This window comes from Sparus aurata, chromosome 22 (genome assembly GCF_900880675.1).
Source record: "Sparus aurata chromosome 22, fSpaAur1.1, whole genome shotgun sequence".
NCBI lineage: Eukaryota > Metazoa > Chordata > Actinopteri > Spariformes > Sparidae > Sparus > Sparus aurata.
The window spans coordinates 29335033-29357972 of NC_044208.1; the positions used below are offsets into that span (position 1 = coordinate 29335033).

Here is a 22940-nt window from a genome sequence, read left to right on the forward strand (position 1 = left end):
CCCTCTCTATTTCTCCTCTTTTCCACACCTGTGGTGCTGAAAGACCCACAACGACCTGATTGAGATTCTGAACGAAAAACTATTTTTTAATTCAAAAGCAGCCCAAATTTTATTCACCCGCCCAATGTATTTCTTTTCACCGCCTGGCTCCTCTGCTGCTGTGTTCTCCTCTGGCTCGCGCAGTGTTGGATGGTCATGGTACAGTTACACAGCGCTGTGAAGTAATGGCCGAGGATTTGACACAGCAGCTTCGAAGAGACATCGCAGACTGCGAGTGTTACATTACATTACTACATTACATTACATTACTCTCTCAGTATCAGTTATGCATTGTGTTATATAAAGTATACTCAGTGTATGTATACAAAAATAGATGTTTATGTTTTGTTATGCATTTCTGGATTTATTTATATATATATATATCGGCTGATATATCGGAATATCAGATTTTTAAATCACCAAATATTTGTATCGGTATCGGCCTTAAAAAGTTTGGTGGAGGGGGATAATGGTGTGGGGTTGTTTTTCAGGAGCTGGGCTTGGCCCCCTAGTTCCAGAGAAAGGAACTCTGAATGCTTCAGCATACCAAGAGATGTTGGGTTGGGGTTATGGTTACAATTCCAGGCTCCCAACTCTGACTGTGCACCAGGGCACAAAGCAGGTCCATAAAGACATGGAGAAGAGAGTTTGGTGTGGACGAAATTGACTGTCCTGCTCAGAGTCCTGCCCTCAATCCGAGAGAACACCTTTGGGATGAAATAGAGCGCAGACTGAGAGCCAGGCCTTCCTGTCTAACATCAGTGTGTGACCTCACAAATGCACTTCTGAAAGAATGGTCAGAAATTCCCATAAACACCTTGTGGAAATCCTTCCCAGGAGAGTTGAAGCTGTTGTAGCTGCAAAGGGACCAACGTCATATTAAACCCTATGGGTTAAGAATGGGATGTCATTAAGTTCATATGCGAGTCAAAGCAGGTGAGCCAATACTTTTGGCAATATAGTGTATTATGTTAGTCAGTCAAAAGATATTTTTCGATTTGTAGTTTTGTTTTAAAGCGCTCAGTGAACTACATCGTCTCACTCAACACATGTCACCAACGACACTGTTGGCTGTGTAGTCTTTATAATGACGTATTTTCACAGTCTGATATTTCATTAGTTTGATGACAATCTGAGACTTTCTCAAGTTGAAACATCATCTTTTAAATCAAAAAACATCAAATGTGTAATTCATGGTGCAACCCAAGCAGGTCAAATAATGATTCATTCCTTCTCTAGTGTCCAAACTGTGTAGTTACCACGTCATGTGATGCACCGCAGCCCTAAAAGACTTCTTCCCATAAGCTTATGTTGTGAAAGAAGCAGATGTAAAATGGTGGAAACATGTTTCAGCTTTTCATTAGAATTAACGGGGCTCCACCTCCAAAACTGTTCCTGGTTTTAACATGAAGTCCTTGATGAACCTGCACTTCAGAGGAGAGGGGAGTGTAACATGATAACAGAAAGAGATATTTCATAGAATTTAGGGAATCTTTTGTTTGTGTGTTCATTTTATTTACTTTATTTACTCCATGATGTAAAGTATTTTCATCCATCTCTATGCTACGTACTCCGGTACAGTAGGTGGCGGTATGAACCTTAAAAGTCGTGGTTGCAACCCACAACCATAACACGAAGAAGAGCATGAGAACAGGGAGGAGCCAAGGACGTCATAAAACACACACACAGACACACACACACACACACACACAGACACAGGGAGGAACCCTGGAAGTGGAAGTGTTCAGTCAGACTCTATTTTCAGAGGACGGAGCAGAAGGAGAACAGCTGCAGTCTGAGGCAGGGTGAGTGTTAAAAACACATTGTGATTATTTATTTATTTATTTATTTATTTATGTTGTTTATTTCGGGCATGTCAATTCATAAACATCACATTTCATCATTGTTCAAATAATACAATACACATGGCCGAAAGGGAAAAGCGGGAGAAGCCAAAGCTTATCAAGTCCCGCCCCCATTACCCACAGGATAAAATCTTCATCCTGATCTTTTCTTGTCATTTGCATTTTACATTTTCTTTTCTCTTTTTTTTTTTTTTTTTTTTTTTCAACTTCTTTTGTTATGACCTTTGACAAAACATATTACAGCAGTAGCATACAGAGCTGAATTCAAGCTCTAGACAGTACATACAGATTACATGTGTGTCTACTGTTGTGTGCCGATTTACAGGGCTAGTTGAGTTCTTCACAGCTCAGAAGAACTTCTGATAACTCACAGTAGTGTCACAGTGTTCGTACCCAAGTTATCTCACATTGTTGATACACATTATAACAATATCCTGCTATGTACAACTGGCATTGGCCTTGGACCATACAATTTTCTCAGGTTCAACTTATTGTTTGGGTACAAATGGTATTTGTTATGCTCACATGCCGCCTCAACACAGTGTCTGCACAGTGTCTGTTGATTCGTGCCTCTGACCTTTATCAACCCTCCTGTATTGATCTGTACTGATCAACGATTGAATGTACATACTTTTTACAAGATTATATCCATCCAGGAAAAAATCTGTGCCTTTGTCTTCATTAATCCATGTTTCCGACACTGCAATGATGGTGAAAGGGGTTTTGAAGTGATTTAGGTATTCCTTGATGTGGCCGAAGTTGGTATATAGACTCCTGCTGTTAAAGTGAATTAGAGACAGTTTCCCGTCCATCTCAGCGCTGTCTCTGTATTGAACTTCAGTATAATACTTGCAATTCCCAGTCATGTTGAAACAGAAGTGATTATCCGGGTCAATTCCTTCGTTCGGGTCAGATAAGGTATGATTCACATGTTGATTTGTAATGAAGTCCACACTTCCTAGCTCAGCAATCCTTTCAGATATTCCCATCATACTTTCAGTCCGTGTAAGAACCGTTGAACTTTGCTGTGCTGTAGTTATGGAGTGTTCGTGAGCCATACCTTAGTGATTGTATTTCTCCAACTCATCCTTGCTCCTGATCTGGATTATTTTGACTTCTTCAGCTGATGCTCCATTTGTTTTGATGTAGATTCTGCAGTTAGCCGTCCAGGTGTGTTGTATCTTATCTTTTTCAGTTGGCGAGCTGTTCTGGCGATGTCTGCATTCTTTCTGGTGAGATTCTCATTGATGTAGACATTCGAGCCTTTGAGCTTCTTGCCCTGCTTCAGCAGTGCAGTCTTGTATTTTCTGTTGATGAATTTCAGGATGACAGCTCGAGTTGCTGACTCTTTCCTTCGAGGTAAGAGGTAACATACTTCCACGTTGCCGAAATTCACCTCGATGCCTTTACCATTCAGGAACTCAGACACTGTGACTTTACTAACTGTGAGTCAGTTTTCTCCCTGTGGACTGTGGAGGAAAGAAATGTTGGAGTGAAGTCAACAGTTTGATTCATCTGTGGACACAAAGTCCTGATTGGCTGAATAATACTCTTTAAACCTCCAGTAACCCAAGAAAACAAGCACAGGTGTGAAGAAACCTGAGCAGGTGGACTTCTGGCTGCTTTTATTATACTGTATAATGTGTGTGTGAAGGGGAGAGAGAGTGTGTGTTACTTCCCGCTCTCTCCGTCTTGTGTGACTCTTGAACAAACTTGTTTCCTGATTCTTGTTAATGTTTAACTTCTCAGACTGACTTCAGAGCAGAAGATGAGTGATTGTGTGAAGGAGGAGGAGGACAGAGCAGAGTCTCCAGTATCCAGCTGTCTGTCTATGAACAGTGACCAGTCCAAAGATCCTCCAGAGTCCAGTACTGAACCTGGACCATCAGACTGTGGACACTGGTTCTGCAGACAGTGCAACACATCATACTGGGACCAGTCTGCTTCACCAGGACACTCCTCCTGTCCCCAGTGTGGAGAAAGATCCAGAACAAGAGCTGGACTGCAGACAGCCAGTCTGAGCAGCACTGTACAAAGTAAGACTATATATCTGTCTGCTGATGTCTTCATGTCTGAACACACTACTTGTTGTTTTAATACATTTATTATGTCTCACATTAACCAATCAGAAAGCAGTTTGTTCTCTGTATAGATTGAACAAGAGACCAAACAAACATCCAGTGAGGAAAAGTGCACTGCTAACATCTATTTCAGGCTACAGCAGAAGCTAATTAGCTGCTCAGTTTCAAAAAAATCAGAATCAGAATCAGAAATCCTTTAATGTCCCACAGATAGGTAAATTTGTTTGTCACAGCAGCGACAGAAAATAAAATGAAAAATAAAATGTAGCCAAAGCAGTTCAGCACAAGAAACAGTGCTGTGCATCGAGGTGAGCCCAACTAAATCTAGTTGGTACTGCCCCACCTCCAGCACCAGCACCTGTTCCCTCCCCCATGAGAGGAGACATTCCCTGTCCTGAGGACCAGTCTGATGCCAGGAATCAGTTCACCTTCCTTCTTTTGCATGAAACTGGCACACACCCGACCCCAACGCCTGTCCCTGCTGGTAGTCAGCCCACAGGGTGGCGTCTCCATGTAGTCAAAGACCAGCCACCAGATATTCACCAGAGACCTCTACTCCCAGGTTTAGCTCCAGAAAGGTGCCCTGATTTCTCTTTCCTGGTTCAGGTGCTGCAGCACCTTTGTGTCTGATTCATAGAGGTTCTTTGAATCCCTCTCAGTCTGGCCCCTCCTCTGGGGCTCATTAGCTTTGTGAGACCCTGCCAGGGGTTAATGCCCCCGACAACAGAGCTCCAAGGATCACAGGGACACACAAACCTCTCCACCACGTTCAGGTGGAAAGACAGAAAAAGGAAACAACAAAAATATTCTTATACTGATGGTTTTTAATTTGTAATGAAAAGACCATAGACTGCTGATTGTCGAATTGTATTTTTTGTATCCCACTTTTTTCTCTTCTTTCAGTGAATGTTGGTCTGCAGGAGGTTTTAGATGAGCATAAGATCAGTCTGAGGAGGAGATGTGAATGTGTGACTGAAGGAAGTGATGAAACAGGAAGTGATGAAACAGGAAGTGGAACCCTCCTCAGCAGGATCTACACTGAGCTCTACATCACAGAGGGACAGAGTGAAGAGGTTAATACCCAACATGAGATGAGGCAGCTTGAGACAGCTTCCAAGATGGAGACCCTCCATGACACTCCAATCAGGTGCTGCGACATCTTTAAAGCCTCACCTGACCAACAGAGACGCATCAGAGTCGTTCTGACCAACGGCGTCGCTGGAGTTGGAAAAACCTTCTCGGTGCTGAAGTTCACTCTGGACTGGGCAGAGGGCTCCGAAAACCAAGATGTCAGTCTGCTGGTTCTGCTGTCGTTCAGGGAGCTGAACCTGATCAGAGATGAGCAGTACAGTCTTCTCAGGCTGCTCCATGTTTTCCATCCAACATTACAGAAGGTGACAGCAGAGAAGCTCGCTGTCTGTAAACTTCTCTTCATCTTTGACGGCCTGGATGAAAGCAGACTTTCACTGGATTTCAACAACCATGAGGTCGTGTCTGATGTCACACAGAAGTCATCAGTCAGCGTGCTGCTGACAAACCTCATCCAGGGGAAGCTGCTTCCCTCGGCTCTCGTCTGGATCACTTCCAGACCTGCAGCAGCCAATCAGATCCCTCCTTCATGTGTGGACAGGGTAACAGAAGTACGAGGCTTCACTGACGTCCAGAAGGAGGAGTACTTCAGGAGGAGGTTCAGTGATGAAGATCTGTCCAGCAGAATCATCTCACACATCAAGACCTCCAGGAGCCTCCACATCATGTGTCTGATCCCAGTCTTCTGCTGGATCACTGCTACAGTTCTGGACCACATGTTGACTACAGACCAGAGAGGAGAGCTGCCCAAGACCCTGACTGACATGTACTCACACTTCCTGCTGGTTCAGACAAAGAGGAAGAAGCAGAAGTACGATGAGGGACGTGAGACGAGTCCACAGGAGCTGATGGAGGCTGACAGGGAAGTTCTTCTGAAGCTGGGGAGGCTGGCGTTTGAACATCTAAAGACAGGAAACATCATGTTCTACCAAGAAGACCTGGAGCGCTGTGGTCTTAATGTCACAGAGGCCTCGGTGTACTCAGGAGTTTGTACAGAGATCTTCAGAAGAGAGAGTGTGATCTTCCAGAAAACAGTCTACTGCTTTGTTCATCTGAGCGTTCAGGAGTTTCTGGCTGCAGTCTACATGTTCCACTGTTACACCAACAGGAACACAGAGGTGGTGAAGAACTTCCTCGGAGGATGGAGTCCCTCATCCCTGGATGAGTTCCTGAGGAGAGCCATGCAGAAATCCCTGGTCAGTAAAAATGGTCACCTGGACCTGTTTGTTCGCTTTCTTCATGGCCTCTCTCTGGAGTCCAACCAGAGACTCTTAGCAGGCCTGCTGGGTCAGACAGACAACAGGCCAGAAATCATCCAGAGAGCCATCAACAACCTGAAGGAGATGAACAGTTATGAGATCTCTCCTGACAGAAGCATCAACATCTTCCACTGTCTGACGGAGATGAACGATCACTCAGTCCATCAGGAGATCCAAGAGTTCCTGAAGTCAGAGAACAGATCAGAGAAGTATCTCTCTGAGATCCACTGCTCAGCTCTGGCCTACATGCTGCAGATGTCAGAGGAGGTTCTGGATGAGTTGGACACAGATAAATACAAGACATCAAAACAGGGAAAACGGAGACTGATTCCAGCTGTGAGGAACTGTAGAAAGGCTCGGTAAGTCCAGATGTGATTAACATTAAAGATCCTGGTAAAGCTGAAGCCTTCAGTGTTAAAGACAAACACTTTACACACATGCATTATATAAAACCTCAACACGATACATGTTTTCCTGAACAAGTATGAAACCTGCTTATTGGATCAATTCTCATCACCAAGCTCAGAGATTAAATGACATGTAGTCGTCTACTTTCCATAACATTTACTTCAGCCAGGTGAACTCCACCTGAGACACATTATTACCCATCAAATTATAATAACTCAGTCTTTAGTACTAATTATACTATTGATGCAGTAGAAGTGACGGAAAAAAAAGCATCAAATAACAAAATGCACACAAACACATAACTGAGGTAAACACATACGAGTGCAGTTACAACCTGCAGTGAATTTACATAAAGCTTCATGAATATAAATTGTAAGATCCCGAGCTCTACCCCTGTCCAGGAGGTACTCGACCAGCTCTCCGTTATAAAGGGTTAGATCCCTATAACCTATAAAAGGTTACTAAAAAGTGGGAATTTTAAATAGGGATGTTTAAGCTGGTGACGAGGAGACTCGCCTAGCTTCTAACTGCCTGAATCCGAACGTCTACCCTGCTTCCTCTGGTACGGCACCTGACATGAATAGCCCTTGAGTCAGATACAGCCACCAGCCACGCCCGTTAATGGCAGCTCTCCTCTAAATGATCTGGGCTCTTGGTATGGTGCTAGGTTTGATTTTAAGGGCTTTTGGTAAACCCTAAGGGCCTGTTTCAATTTGGTAGGCTAGAGTAACCTTTAAGAACCTTTAAGATATTATGCACACTTAACACCTGACTTTTACTTCCACTCAAAGAGACATAAAATCAATGTCCACAACTTTAACTTTAACTATATTATGTAGGTTTTATTGCATAGATTTTAGCAAGGGCAAAGCATACAGTGCAATACTTGTTTCAATTACTATCAATCATTATCAAAAATCCTTATTGATAAATCACATTACTTCAAATAACAAATTAACCTAGAAGAGCTGAGGCCTGGTTAGAAATACTTAAATTTAGGTGAGATGGAGAGGATCAGGTCTTTCCATGGCTTGCCTTTCCCTTCCTGCTGAAAATCCAAGTCCTTGAGGCAAATCACAACCCTGGCCAAGGTCTCGTAACTTCCTCAAAGTCCAAACTTCACGCCAGCAGCGTGAACAAAAGTACTCCAATATCCAAATCGTAATCCACAGCATGTTGGCAAAAATGGTTAATCCGTTGTGCTCTTAATTCCTTGGTCTGTTTCTGCTGAAGATTTCTTGAAGTCCTTTCTGCGATGTTTAGGCTGCTCACATTCTCCGTCTCAGGTGTTTCTTCAAGGCTTGAGTGATTGGAAGAACGAACTTTAGTCCGTGCTCCTCAGGTTATATACACTCTTGCTTCGGACACTGGCTTGGTTTTGTGTCCTTATTAGGACATGTTTTCAGCATCTCTCCATTCACTGGTTGATAACCCCTTGATTAAGATTTCATAACGCTTCTCTCTTGCTTTGGACAGTGGCACGGATTTATGTCCTTATTAGGACATTTTCCCACCATCTCTCCGTTCAATGACTAATAGTCCCTTGATGACGGCTGACGATTTCATAATGATCCAACATGCCTCGGTCACGGTCTGTGCCCGTGCCCAAAGCGCGATCAGATTTCGACACATCCTTTTGGCCTCACGTTGACCTGACCAGTTCTTTAACACTTTCTCATGACCTCAGCTCAACACTGTTTCTTTACTGATTTTCATTAGATCTCTAAACTTCAATACATCATGGTTACACCTGACACCTCCTTTAACTTTGCAAAGTTAATACTACGTCAAAAATGTAAGTAAGTAAGTAAGTAAGCTTTATTTGTACAGCGCCTTTCACAGACCAGGGTCACAAAGCGCTTTAACAACAAAAACAATACACAGTTAAAAAAAAAAGTACATACACATTTAAAACTTAAAAAGCCAAGACAACTCAGTGGCAATCATAGCAGCCCCAAGACAATTAAGCAAATGCCTGCACAAATAAATAAGTCTTAAGTTGCCTTTTGAAGTCAGCAGACTTGGAAGATCGTTCCAAAGCCTGGGAGCAACAGCCTGGAAGGATCTGTCTCCTCTGGTCCGGAAACGAGTGCGGGGAACCATCAGCAGATTCTGATCCACAGACCTCAGAGCCCGAGCTGGGGTGTAAGGCTGGATCAGATCACTGATGTGGGGTGGAGCCTGACCATGTATAGCTCTGAAAGTCAAAACCAGAATTTTAAAATTGATCCTCGAGGAAACTGGCAGCCAATGAAGAGCTTTAAGAATAGGGGATATGTGTGTCCTCCTATTAGAGCGGGTCAGAATTCTCGCTGCAGAGTTTTGCACTAACTGCAGGCGAGACAGCTCCTTCTTGTTCAGACATGAAAACAAACTATTACAATAGTCTAAACGCGAAGACACAAATGCATGAACGATCAGCTCTAAATCATTTTGTGACACCATTTTCCTTAGTTTAGAGATTTTCCTCAGTTGAAAAAAACAGTTTTTAGTCAGTTGTTTGCAGTGTTGCACTAATGACATGTCTTTGTCCAATACAACACCCAGGTTTCTTAGGCTCTGTTCAACAGACTGGCCTAAGTCACCCAAGTACTGGCTCAACCCTGGAATTGAGTCATCAGGGGCAATAACCAGTGTTTCTGTTTTGTCCACATTTAGCTGCAAGGTGTTATCACCTAGCCATTGTTTAATCTCCATCAAGCAATGAGCTAAGGAATTTAGCCTCTTGAGCTCAGTTGGCTTAAAAGAGCAGTAAAGCTGGATATCATCAGCAAATATGTGGTACGAAACATCAGAAAATCTCTGGATGATTTTTCCCAAGGGGATCAAATATAACAAAAATAATACAGGACCCAAAACAGAACCTTGAGGGACTCCACACAACAGATCCGCTGACTCAGACCTTATTTGATTAGCTGTGACACTAAAGCTACGCCCAGATAGGTATGACGAGAACCAATGTAAAACTGACCCTGACAGTCCTACTTCATCCCTCAGTCTTCTCAGCAGGATCTGGTGGTCGACTGTGTCAAATGCTGAGGACATCTAAGAGAACTAGAACAGTGCACTTTCCCGAATCAGCAGACATCATAATGTCACTGGACACTTTCAGTAAGGCTGTCTCCGTAGAGTGATGTTTGCGGAAACCAGACTGAAACTTCTCATGGATGTTATTCTGATCCAGGAATAATGACAGCTGTTCAGAGACCACCTTCTCTAAGATCTTGGACAAGAGTGGGAGCTTTGAAATAGGCCTGAAATTACTGAGGTCAGTCGGGTCTGAGCCTGTCTTTTTGAGTAAAGGCTCCACTATGGCATGCTTAAATGTATTGGGAAAAACACCTGTAGAAAGGGAGAGGTAAACCATTTGGGTAACCCAGGGGCCAATTACATCAAACACTTTCACAAAGAGCCTACACGGAAGGACGTCAGATGAGCAAGAGGAGGGTTTCATCTTCGTCACCAGTGCCGAGATATCAGCCAGAGTCACAGACTTAAATGAGGACCACAAGCTGGAGACAGGCTCAATGACAGCAGGGGTTCCACACAAAAGGGGAGGGATTTGATCCTTGATCATCTTAATTTTGTCAGTGAAAAATCTCAACAATGCATTGCTGTCAGCTTCACAAAAGACAGGGGTAATTGGAGCAGCAGGACAAACAAGAGAATTGATCGTGTCAAACAACACTTTGGGGTTTTTCTTATTCACTGTTACCAGTTGGCGAATATAGTCGGATCTGGCATTTTCCACCATCTCATTGTATGAGGACACAAGATCCCTGAGATAAAGTCTGTGCACCTCAAGGTTAGTGGATTTCCACAGACGCTCAGTCTTTCGACATAGTCTCTTCAGACTCAGGGTATCTTCATTTGTCCAAGGGCACAGTTTTTTCTGTATTGACGAGTTTGATTTAACAGGTGCCACCTGATCCAGAATTTCAACACAATGACTGGTAAAACAGTGAATGAAATTGTCCACATCGAGGCAATCCATGAACAAAAGAGGGTCAAACATAGCAGAAAAACTGTCTGCAGTATTAGCAGAGATAACACGCCTCTGAGACCTAACTTCTAAGGGCTTAGGCTCAGGGCTGAAGTGCAGATTAAACAAAACAAGACAATGATCACTCAGATGGACGTCCTGCACAGACACATTTGAAATGTCTAGGCCAAGCGTAAAAACTAAGTCTAAGGTGTGGCCTTTTTGGTGTGTGGGCTCAGAAACATGTTGCTCAAAATTAAAAGCTTCGGTCAAAGTTAAAAGTTCCTTTGCGGAGCAAGATGAGCTGTCATCAACATGAAGGTTAAAGTCTCCAAGAATTAGAACAGATTCCAACTTTATTATGGAGGATAAGAAGTCACTAAAATCCTTCAAAAACACAGCAGCAGGACCAGGAGGACGGTAGACTGACACACAATAGAATGGACTTGAAGAACCCACCATGACCATCTGGGACTCAAATGAAGTAAATTCCTGTGATTGAATCACTTTGCATGTGCAACTGTCCCTGAATACAACAGCCAGACCCCCTCCACGACGACATGGGCGGGGCTTCCCGACAGCAGAGCAGCCAGCTGGACAAAGTTCATTAAGATGGATAAACTCTTCCTCTCTCTGCCATGTCTCCGAAAGACACAATCAATCCAGCTTTTCTCTTGTGAAAAGATCGTTCAGAGAGAAGGATTTATTTGCAATGGACCGGGCATTCAACAGGCCGATATGCAAAGTTAATGACGTCAGGGAGGCAGTGTCCACAGAGCGCAGCGGGATTGGTCGAAGGCATGTCCAGCGGTCATTTGGCCTCCAGCTGGACCGTGCGGGCAGAACCGGTGTAAACACGGAAGAGCGTGGAGGCGATGAAAGCCGCTGACCACCACTCCAGCGCTGTGTAGGCTCCAGGACCTCCGTTGTGGCCCAAGCAGACGGCAGCGTGGACGTGCTGTCACACACACTGAAGAGAGGAATCCGGTGCAGACACCTTGCGCGTCCTCCATGGCCGAGAATGGCAGAGCCCAGGCGTGCTGCAGCGCGTCTTCGCTTGACCTGGACTCCTGAACGCGAGCCTCTTTTCCTCGATTTCCTGCGGGCTTTGCCCGGTGCCCGACAAAGCAGCAAATACTCAGGTGAGTCGGGGTCGATGATAAAGGGAGGAGGAAATGCTTGTTTGTACCTGCCCCGTGTGAAGAACAGGCCCTCCATAGACTCTCTGATACTAAACAGAGAGTCCCGATCATAGATCCGTAAGGCTGAGACACATCCATTAGAAATACGGGCTGATATGATCACATATGTTGTAAATATGACCATTAGCAAACTATACAGCAGGAGACGAGCCGTGGCACTGCCAGTCACAGGCGCCATCTTGCCTTAGGTCTCATCAGAGACAGAATGACAGACAGAGCCTTGAGTGTAACACTTCCTCTTTTTCACAGACATCCCGTGTTGCCCTTTCCTCTTCACTTCCTATTTCAACACACCTTTAATGTAATGGTTTAACACTTTCCAATGAATTTATGGCAAACACAATGCAGCAAGCAAAGTTTTGATATATTGCAGAATCATTTCAGGACAAAGTATAATGTCCCTTTCTTGTATTTGTGGCTGACAGGAGTGTATGACTCTCAACTTTCTTGACACTGTCTCCGTGTGTGTGTACATACTGGTATTTACATTAGACAGGAGTAAATGGATCTCAACTATTTTGACACCCCCTTCTTGAGATCAGGCACTGCTGTCGTCTCCAGTGCTTCCTACATGAGCACAACGCAACCATCTGCCTCACCTGCTAAGGTGAACGGTGAGCCTGCTGCCGGTATTGGTGACAGACCCAGGGCATCGATGATGATGATGGGCTCACCCGCTGAAGCCGGCTCTGGCTCGGCGGCGTCTTTCCCGTCGCAGCTTGGTCAAGTTGGGACGATATAGCTGTATCCGTCCCGCCGACTTGATGCTCTGTAGCAGCTCCCTCAACTCCTGAGTTGACAGGTGAGTCTGCTGATGGCGTTGGTGACCGAGTCGTCCCTGCAGGGCGTGTTCTCCACTGAAGATGGTCTCGGCCTGGTGCTGTCAGTTTCCATCGCCGTTTGGTCAAGTTGAGATGCTATGGCTGTTGACTCTCCTTCGCCGCCCTCCCAGAGCTCGGAGATGAGGGTCCCTCCACGACAGCGTTGCTTCTCCCCAACACCAGCTCACCCAGTCCAGTTGGGTAGCTGAGTCGGCAGTAGACTTCTTCGGGGCAGGCAAGAGGAGGCCCTCAGCGCTGGCAGCTTGCTCCGGGTTGGCTCCGCGGTGGATACAGCTTGCTCCATCCAGCAAGGTGTTACAACACAAAGTCTGATTATAGATCGATATTGTGCAAAGCATAAGCGTGCCTGTAGAGATCTGTACTTTCCAAGTCTCTATCTAGAAATTTCCTCAGGAGTGCCTCTGCCAAAGAGGTCAGCCAGGGGGATCTTAGCATAACTGGGGGAGTCCCCCCTGAGCCGGCTGCAGTCTCTCTGAAGGGGAAGAAGGCAGCATAAATCATAAACAAGATGACTATGTGCTGAGCTTGATCAGCCAACACCTTCTTCTTCTTTCTTGCAATGCCTTCTTCCTCTTTCTTGCAGGAAGCAGCTTGCAAGAAGTGTGGATATGTGGATGGCCACACATATCCAAACACATTCATGATGATGTCACTTGTCACTCGACATAATCCACAGATTTAGGCATTCATGACTTTTACAGGCTTGTAGTCCATACCTTTGAACTCTCCTCTGGCCCTGTTGGGCCTTGCAGGTTTTTCATGACCTGGTCCTTTCCATCGGACCGTTAATGTGGTAGGCTTCATGCATACTACACAACAGTTCTTTACTTCTCTACACTCCAATAACTCCTTCTCTTCTGACAGGAATCTCTTTGGCATAATCCAATTTCTTCAGGGCTCTGCCTGTCCAGAGCCCCGAGGTAGTTCTTTCTCATGGTGACCACCCCATATACAGTGGCCAGTCTGATGTAGGGTGGCAGGTGCTGTGTTCTGCTGGCCATTTCTGGTTCCTGGTCTTCTTCTAGCTAGGAATCAGCTCAAGCTGCTCCACTCCCTGGATCCCTTTTTTCTACAAAGATACTGTATTACCATCCAGTATCTCCTCTACTAGCACCAGGAGGTATTTCTCACCTTTCTTCCCTGTCAATCCCCGGTGACCAGCCACATCCATGCAGACTGAACCCCAGGGGATGGTGCTCTTCATGGTTAAGCCATCCACCCGTTGTCCTCGGCGCCCTGCGATGTACTTCCCACATACTTTTAGAACATGGCGAACTTGGCTCCCCGAAATCCAGAGCTGCTGCTTTTCCAACTCCTTCCGTGTTGGTAGGGTGCACACATGGCCTAACGTTGCATGCACGGCCCCACGTTAGGCGCCACCTGTAAGATACCGAGTTTTACCCCTGTCCAGGAGGTACTCGACCAGCTCTCCGTTATAAAGGGTTAGATCCCTATAACCTATAAAAGGTTACTAAAAAGTGGGAATTTTAAATAGGGATGTTTAAGCTGGTGACGAGGAGACTCGCCTAGCTTCTAACTGCCTGAATCCGAACGTCTACCCTGCTTCCTCTGGTACGGCACCTGACATGAATAGCCCTTGAGTCAGATACAGCCACCAGCCACGCCCGTTAACGGCAGCTCTCCTCTAAATGATCTGGGCTCTTGGTATGGTGCTAGGTTTGATTTTAAGGGCTTTTGGTAAACCCTAAAGGCCTGTTTCAATTTGGTAGGCTAGAGTAACCTTTAAGAACCTTTAAGATATTATGCACACTTAACACCTGACTTTTACTTCCAGTCAAAGAGACATAAAATCAATGTCCACAACTTTAACTTTAACTATATTATGTAGGTTTTATTGCATAGATTTTAGCAAGGGCAAAGCATACAGCGCAATACTTGTTTCAATTACTATCAATCATTATCAAAAATCCTTATTGATAAATCACAATACTTCAAATAACAAATTAATCTAAAAGAGCTGAGGCCTGGTTAGAAATACTTAAATTTAGGTGAGATGGAGAGGGTCAGGTCTGTCCATGGCTTGCCTTTCCCTTCCTGCTGAAAGTCCAAGTCCTTGAGGCAAATCACAACCCAGCCGGAGGTCTCGTAACTTCCTCAAAGTCCAAACTTCACGCCAGCAGCGTGAACAAAAGTACTCCAATATCCAAATCGTAATCCACAGCATGTTGGCAAAAATGGTTAATCCGTTGTGCTCTTAATTCCTTGGTCTGTTTCTGCTGAAGATTTCTTGAAGTCCTTTCTGCGATGTTTAGGCTGCTCACATTCTCCGTCTCAGGTGTTTCTTCAAGGCTTGAGCGATTGGAAGAACGAACTTTAGTCCGTGCTCCTCAGGTTATATACACTCTTGCTTCGGACACTGGCTTGGTTTTGTGTCCTTATTAGGACATGTTTTCAGCATCTCTCCATTCACTGGTTGATAACCCCTTGATTAAGATTTCATAACGCTTCTCTCTTGCTTTGGACAGTGGCACGGATTTATGTCCTTATTAGGACATTTTCCCACCATCTCTCAGTTCAATGACTAATAGTCCCTTGATGACGGCTGACGATTTCATAATGATCCAACATGCCTCGGTCACGGTCTGTGCCCGTGCCCAAAGCGTGATCAGATTTCGACACATCCTTTTGGCCTCACGTTGACCGCCCAGTTCTTTAACACTTTCTCATGACCTCAGCTCAACACTGTTTCTTTACTGATTTTCATTAGATCTCTAAACTTCAATACATCATGGTTACACCTTACACCTCCTTTAACTTTGCAAAGTTAATACTACGTCAAAAATGATCATCAGAGACAGAATGACAGACAGAGCCTTGAGTGTAACACTTCCTCTTTTTCACAGACACCCCGTGTTGCCCTTTCCTCTTCACTTCCTATTTCAACACACCTTTAATGTAATGGTTTAACACTTTCCAATGAATTTATGGCAAACACAATGCAGCAAGCAAAGTTTTGATATATTGCAGAATCATTTCAGGACTAAGTATGATGTCCCTTTCTTGTATTTGTGGCTGACAGGAGTGTATGACTCTCAACTTTCTTGACACTGTCTCCGTGTGTGTGTACATACTGGTATTTACATTAGACAGGAGTAAATGGATCTCAACTATTTTGACAAAATCAACTCAAATCTGACACGTTTACATTTCGCTAGAAACCTAAATATAAAGAAGACAAAATGAATAAAACAAACCAAAATCAAACATGAAGATACAAACATCCACATCAGGGTTAAAAGCAGCTTTATTCAAGTGTGTTTTGGGGGCTGATATAAAATGGGGCCCTGATTCAGCCCCTCTGAGGGAAAGTCTGGGGCCTCGTGGACAGAAGGAGCTCAAGTTTCAAACTACAAACTTTGTGATCAATGACTGACCAGCTCAGGCTGACCAGCTGACCATCTGAGCTTTGTGATGCAAAATGTATGAATCTGTTTTCACAATAAAGTCTCACATTTTATTGTTTTAATGTTCTATTATCTGTCTACACAGATTTTTTGACTGTGAACTCTCAGAGAGTCACTGTGAAGTCGTGGCCTCAGCTCTGAAGTCCAACCCCTCCCATCTGACAGAGCTGGACCTGAGTCAGAACATCTACCTGAAGGATTCAGGAGTGAAGCTTCTCTGTGCTGGACTGGAGAGTCCAAACTGTCGACTGGAGACTCTGAGGTCAGTTCATGTGTTTCTGTGTCGATCTATAAAATTTAAATCCATAACAGACGTTTTAAGTTTCCTTCAGTTCACCTGTTTTCTGGGTTTGTCTGAGCTCAAATCACAACAACTCAGTTTAAAGTTTGACAGTCTGATCAGTTTGACTCCTAATTATATATTTATATCACACACACACACACACACTCAAACACACACACACACACACACACACACACACACAGGTGACACTACATTATTGTATATCACTGCCTGTCGTACAACACACACAGATACAGAGAGATTTAAATCTCTGAGAAAAAAGTGTTGAATCTTTGAAAAAAGGAGGTTGGATGATGTTTAAGTCACGTTGGACAAAAGACACATGAGTGTAATGTAATCTCTGATTCAACACACTGCACGTGTTGAATGTGTGAAACTCTGAAGACAAACTTTAATAACAATGAAAATATTAAAGCTGCAAGCAGCGACGAACGGGCCCTCGCAGTCCACGCGCGTGTTTTGATTAATGATTGGCGGTCGATTAAGTTGTACGCAATCTTAGTGTGTGTTCGTAGTGTAGTAGTGTGTGATCTGTGGGAAAAAACCTTTAAATCAGTCCCTCCAGAAAATGCTGTTATGCGATCGCATAATTCAATGCATAATAAACCGAAGTCCGCATATATATGCGCAGGCCGCATTTTTTAAAATACGCCGCACTTTAGCCGCATAAATTGCCGATATCCACGCAAAATATGCGGGGCTTGCATGATTTCATAATCCCCATATTTTCGTTGCTAAAAAGTCAAATACATCTTTGCAGAAAATTGAAAAATGTCGCGTTTACTTCTCACAAGAGCAGCCATTTTCCCCTGTTGCCATGGGAACGTTATGAATTGACGTAATTACAAGACGTGAACATCATCAAAAGCTGCAAACCCCGCGATGAAGCCATGATGAAGCCCGCAAATCAGTCTCATTTGCCACAAAAATCATAATAGTTTCAAAAACCTTCCAGTTGTAAGTATATTCTGTAAATGTACGTTACAGTAAGAGATTGCACTTGGCATTGGATATATTTGGCATATTTTAACAGAAGATGTCTGTTTTGTATCGCTACCTCTGTAAAACAGGAAACACACATTTAATTTTTTTCATATTTTATTTATTCAGTTTTACAGAAGTTGTAGCATATTCCTTTTGTAAAGCTACATGTAGCACCGGTATCACCCCATTTACTGCACCACTGGACTAGTTCTAGGTTCTAAGGAGTGGGGAGCAAAAATAATCACACCAGAGACCGTTGCTTTAAATGCAAAAGGCCGGCAATTTACTGAATGCAAAACACACATATAAAATACAGTACACAAACAAAAGAGTACTCTGCAGGTTCTTAATATTGAGGTAAATATAGTAAATAAAAAGGTACTTCACTCTTTTTTTTGTTCTTTAGTTCACCTAAGTTATTTTAGTCAAGCTAAGTTGAACTGGACCAATCTTTTTTCCTTAGGTTACACCAATTTTGGAATTCCTATTTTTCTTCTTGAGTTAACTCTTTTTTCCTTCCTTTACAGGCAAGAGAATACCTTCAAATACACAATCAAATCAAAGTGGGCCACAATCATTTCAAATCACATTCAAATATATGAACTCATTATGCAAATAAAAGTATGACACTTTCAATTCAAGGTCGAGTCCAAATGAGAGTTCAAGTGTTCAGTTCAATGAAAAGTTTCAGTTCGATTCAGTCCTAAAAATAATAATCCAATCAGCTCTCAGTTCATTTCAAAAATAATTCCTGATACTCCTACAACTCTGGCAGTGAGTCACCATATGCAGAAGATTTCCTCACTGATGTGATGGAGAAGGTGAGAATGAAGATCTGGGTCTAGCCCGCCATCTTGGATCCCGTCTGTGCATGTGCGCGCCCGCACAGTGCAGACCAGTCCTCGCTCCGACCGAGCTTCAAACCAAGCACAAAAACCTGACCTGTGTAACAGGTCATAAACACAATAAATCTCTTTTTAAATCCTCAAATTTCACAAACAATCATTTCACAGTCTCTGAGTTGTAACGTTACTGCTACAGTGCTTTTTCATCTCAAATGGTGGCGGAGCGGTCTCTTAACTCACAACTTAACTCCCAACTCCGTCGCCTACACAACTACTGCACATATCTTTCATTCACACAGTGTACATACACTTTTATAACATTCACAGTCTTCATGAACACAAAATATTAACTGGTTAACAGTTTATGGCAAAGCATTTGCTCGTTAACAACTACGTTTTTACAGTGGCTCTCCGCCAGAAAAAAAAAAGTACAACACGGTAAATGTGCAAGCAAATAAACACAAAACTCACCAAAACCGGTGTGGCTTAGTTTTCATAAAATCCCCCATCAGTTCCTGACCAGGCAAGTTATGTTTCTCAACTGCAAAATCAACTTTTTCACTCTTTTCTCTGCTAATTAAGCATATTACATATTAATATGTAATATGCTTATTAAAAGCTATATTTTTTCAAAAATAATACATCCACAGGGCGTTTAGAGGGGCGCGGATTAATAGTAATGCATTTCCTTGAAAATTTATATTTAGTAAATAATTTAGTAATAAATAATATCCTCCTGCCCTGTCCAAACCTGGCAACCCGACCACTGGAATTACTTTTTTGTTGTCGCGACTACGATCTTGAGACACTAGATGGCGGCATTCAGCTCATATTCCATATTTCACCTTTAACCACCGCTCCTTATCTCCGGTTTCTCCCCTGCTCTCTCCCTCAGGTCTCTGCAGCGTCTCTCAGGTGCTGCGTCTAGCGTCACTCTCCTCTTAAAGGGGCAGCGACATGAATTTTCTGTAAACATACTTTTAATCTTCAACATTAAATTATTGTTGTATTAACAGTTTAACTCTGAGAAATTAATTTACATCAAATGAATCACTTTTAACTTATTTATGCAGCTTTTAAACTTTTTATTCTTATTTATGTCATATTTTAACATGGGTTACATACAGAACTTGTTTGACTCATCAATGTTTTGTAAGTTTAAAGAAATAAAACAAGCTGAAAACTTAAATATTCCTTTCTGTGATGTAGTGTGCTGCTTATCATAGGAAGTAATAAGAAATGACTCTTTACATTAAGGTAGTAGCCTAGTGAGAACAGGGTGCTGGGGGAATCACTTTTTTTTTCTCTTTTTCATCGAACCGCAGTTTTTGCAAGTTTCCACAATTTTATTGCATAAAATTGCATAAATATCCCGTATATTCCATCGCATTCTTTAAGAAAATGTGCCGCATAATCAAGACTGATAAATGTCATATAAATAGAATGATGTCTGAATTCCTGTGTCCAGTAGGTGGCACTATGGATATGACACAGTATTGATGCATGGAGTGTGATGAATTTGGTGTACGTAGATGGGAAATTGTATGTTGAAGGTTATAACGACTTGATGCTTTTTGGCGAAGCATGAAAATGGACCGCACCATGACACCCACCATGTTTGATGTAGGTGAAAGCTTTTGATAACTTTTCGTCTTCAAGGTTTGAGGATGATACTGAGAGAATAGGAAGTCTGTGGTGTTCAATCTGTGGGAGGAGTTTGTTAAAGTACCAGGCATGGAAATGGATCAAAATGGGGGTGAAATGGGAACTTTTTAAATGAAAATGGCTGACTTCCTGTTGGAGTGACAGTTTGGTACCTCAGATGTTTTCTGTGCATCTGGTCATGTTACATATTCATACCGAATATAATTCATGTATGTGCATGTAGGAGGCAGGGCTTGGATTGTTAATATTCCAGGGGGCGCTATAGTGTCAGATGGTAACACCTTTTGTCAGCTATCGTCATGAGGGCATTGGCAATAACTGTCGCAAATTTCGTGTTAATCTGACTTACTGATGTGGAGATATAAAATACTTCAATTTAAAGAGTGCCACCTAGTGGTAATCAGCCAATTTTGCACTGAGCCGCAGGGGCTCATGGGGAAGTAGTAACCTGAGTTTCATGTAATTTGGATAGACCAATGTACATAAAAAAAAAAAAAAAAAAATAGAACCTTAATGATGATATGTGACGTCTGTACTGACTGAAAAACTTCAACTCAGGATGACTTTTATCTTAAAGCTCCTGTTGGTGAGATAGTTGATTTCTGAGTCTCGTTCCCAACTTGTCAAATTCTGACGCTTTGAGACGGCGGTCGAGCCGACCTACAATCCCAAAGCGTCAGAATTTGACATGTCAGGAACGAGACTAAGAATTCAACAATATAAAATTATTAAATAGAATGAAATGTTGAATCAGTTTCTGTGGGTTTTTATTTGGCTGCACAACATGAGTTTGTATAGATGTGTTGGGACCCACAGATGAAGTCATTCATTGTGGATTTCAAAATGGACTCTGGACTGAACTCAGTGTCCCAGAATTCCCCATTCTTCACACCTAGGTGCAGAATTCAGGTTTGAGCTACTATTGGTCAGGGTGACAGACCCCCTGCGGATCAGGTAGTCAAACCCCCAAGAGCATACAATGTTCTCTCTCTCTCACTCAACGCCCTCTACTCACTCAACTTCGGATCTTCAAGGGCACCGCTCCACCTCCCCCACAGGGCTGCCTGCCTTCAGGATCCCTTCTTCTGGGCCCAACAAGCTGTGGAGAGCTGCAAGCTGCATTGGCAGTAGGCCAAAAGAACTTCTCATCACTGCAGCGACACAAGGTCCTGCCAATCTGAGGATCTGAGGAACACCAAGCATGTTAGCACTGAGCTGCTATCCTTACAAACGAAAGGAGCGACCAGTTTCCTCCTCTGCCGACTTTCATCAAACCTTGCACAGCAAGAACAGCTTTGTTCAACATTGGAGCCCCAACTTTCCCCTGCAACCACCAGCACCTTCTCTTCAAAGACTGGTAACGTTGAACTGGGCTTAGATAGCATACCATAGCACGGCTAAGCACAGAACTTTAAACTCTGGTTGATGTAATGTGTTCAATTGATGTGTTTGTTCAATGTTTTGGTGTTATCGTGACCTCAAGTCAAGTTATTGGTAGTTTGCTTTCCTAGACGGCTAATTCGACAATAGTCGAATTAAGCTTCACACAGACTCAGAGTCTCTGCAGACAACTAACCATCTTCTATAACCTGGCACCACGTCACACACACACACGTACTCACAGACATACACACTCCTTGAGGCTAGAGCATATCACACCCACATGTGATATCATTGACCGCCATTGTTTCTTTGTTCTGCCAGGCACTCACACACACACTCGCACACACACACACACACACACACACACACACTCGCACACACACACACACACACACACACACACATACACTTGTATATAGTACATGTTACTTAGATTGTGTGTTTCCATTTTGTGTTAAATAAAAGACCTTGAACCTTCTTGCTGTCTATTTAATATTGTACATGAGTGAATGTTGCCATCCTCTACACTGTCAAGAACTCCAAAATCCTTCAACCATTACTGGCTGTTATGGTAAATTTGGTTGTAGTTATTAAGTTAATTTTTAACCAGAGTTATAAACAGTTAGTACATTTTTATGAGACTGATTTAGTAAAATTGCTATCTTTTCCCTTCTTCAAGGGTGGTGCCCCGAGGTGATCTAATGCAAATTGGATCACATTATTTATCATAATTAATGATTATCCCAAATAATCATTAATTATTATTGATAGCCAAATTTAACCTAAATCCCCCTTTTATTGTTGTTAAACACACCTTAACCGGGCCTTGTGTAAGGCGAGGCCCAACAGATGGAGCCTCTGGTGGAGCTGCAGAGTTTAAGAGGTGACATCACTACGTCTTTATTGAAGCAGCAGCACGTTGTCATTAATATTAATGAGAGCTCTGTTTCACTTTGTGTATCTGACAGTGTTGAACCTGCATCCTGTTGGGTTCAGGTGTTTGGAGTTTCATTCTCTAAACGTCTACATTCTAAACCTTCTTCAGCTCTGAACACATAATTAAACACTGAATGATTTCAAGCAGGAACATTGTCTTTTAAACTTACATCATTTATTCTTTATTCAGATTGAGTTGGTGCAGTTTGTCAGAGATCAGCTGTGCTTCTCTGGCCTCAGCTCTGAAGTCCAACCCCTCCCATCTGAGAGAGCTGGAGCTGAGTGAGAACAAGCTGCAGGATTCAGGAGTGAAGCTTCTCTGTGCTGAACTGGAGAGTCCAAACTGTCGACTGGGGACTCTGAGGTCAGTTCATGTGTTTCTGTGTCGATCTACAAAATTTAAATTAGGGCTGTTAAAGTTAACGCGTTAATAACTCGTTAACGCAACATCCTTTTAACACCGTTAATTTTTTTAACGTGCGATTAACGCTCAGTATTAAAAAAAAGAAAATAAATGCGCATTGTTTGATTTAAGGCCGTCAGTGGCATCTGTAGTCTTGATCCAGAGGGTGGCAGAAGAATAAGAAAGGGAATCAGAAGAAGAAGAAGCAGGGTTGGCGTTTGGGAAAAA

General features: G+C 43.1%; 1 protein-coding gene across 1 annotated transcript in view; it reads left to right on the forward strand.

The window, feature by feature from the left end:
• Positions 1-1749: 1749 nt before the first annotated feature.
• LOC115573887 (NACHT, LRR and PYD domains-containing protein 12-like) overlaps positions 1750-22940 on the forward strand; it is a 41538-nt gene continuing 20347 nt past the window's right edge. Inside the window, exons 1-4 of the mRNA XM_030404957.1 lie at positions 1750-1844; positions 3654-3940; positions 4889-6692; positions 16278-16454. Of these exons, the coding sequence (XP_030260817.1) occupies positions 3673-3940; positions 4889-6692; positions 16278-16454 (2249 nt within the window). The 5' untranslated portion in view covers positions 1750-1844; positions 3654-3672. The remainder of the gene's footprint in view (positions 1845-3653; positions 3941-4888; positions 6693-16277; positions 16455-22940) is intronic.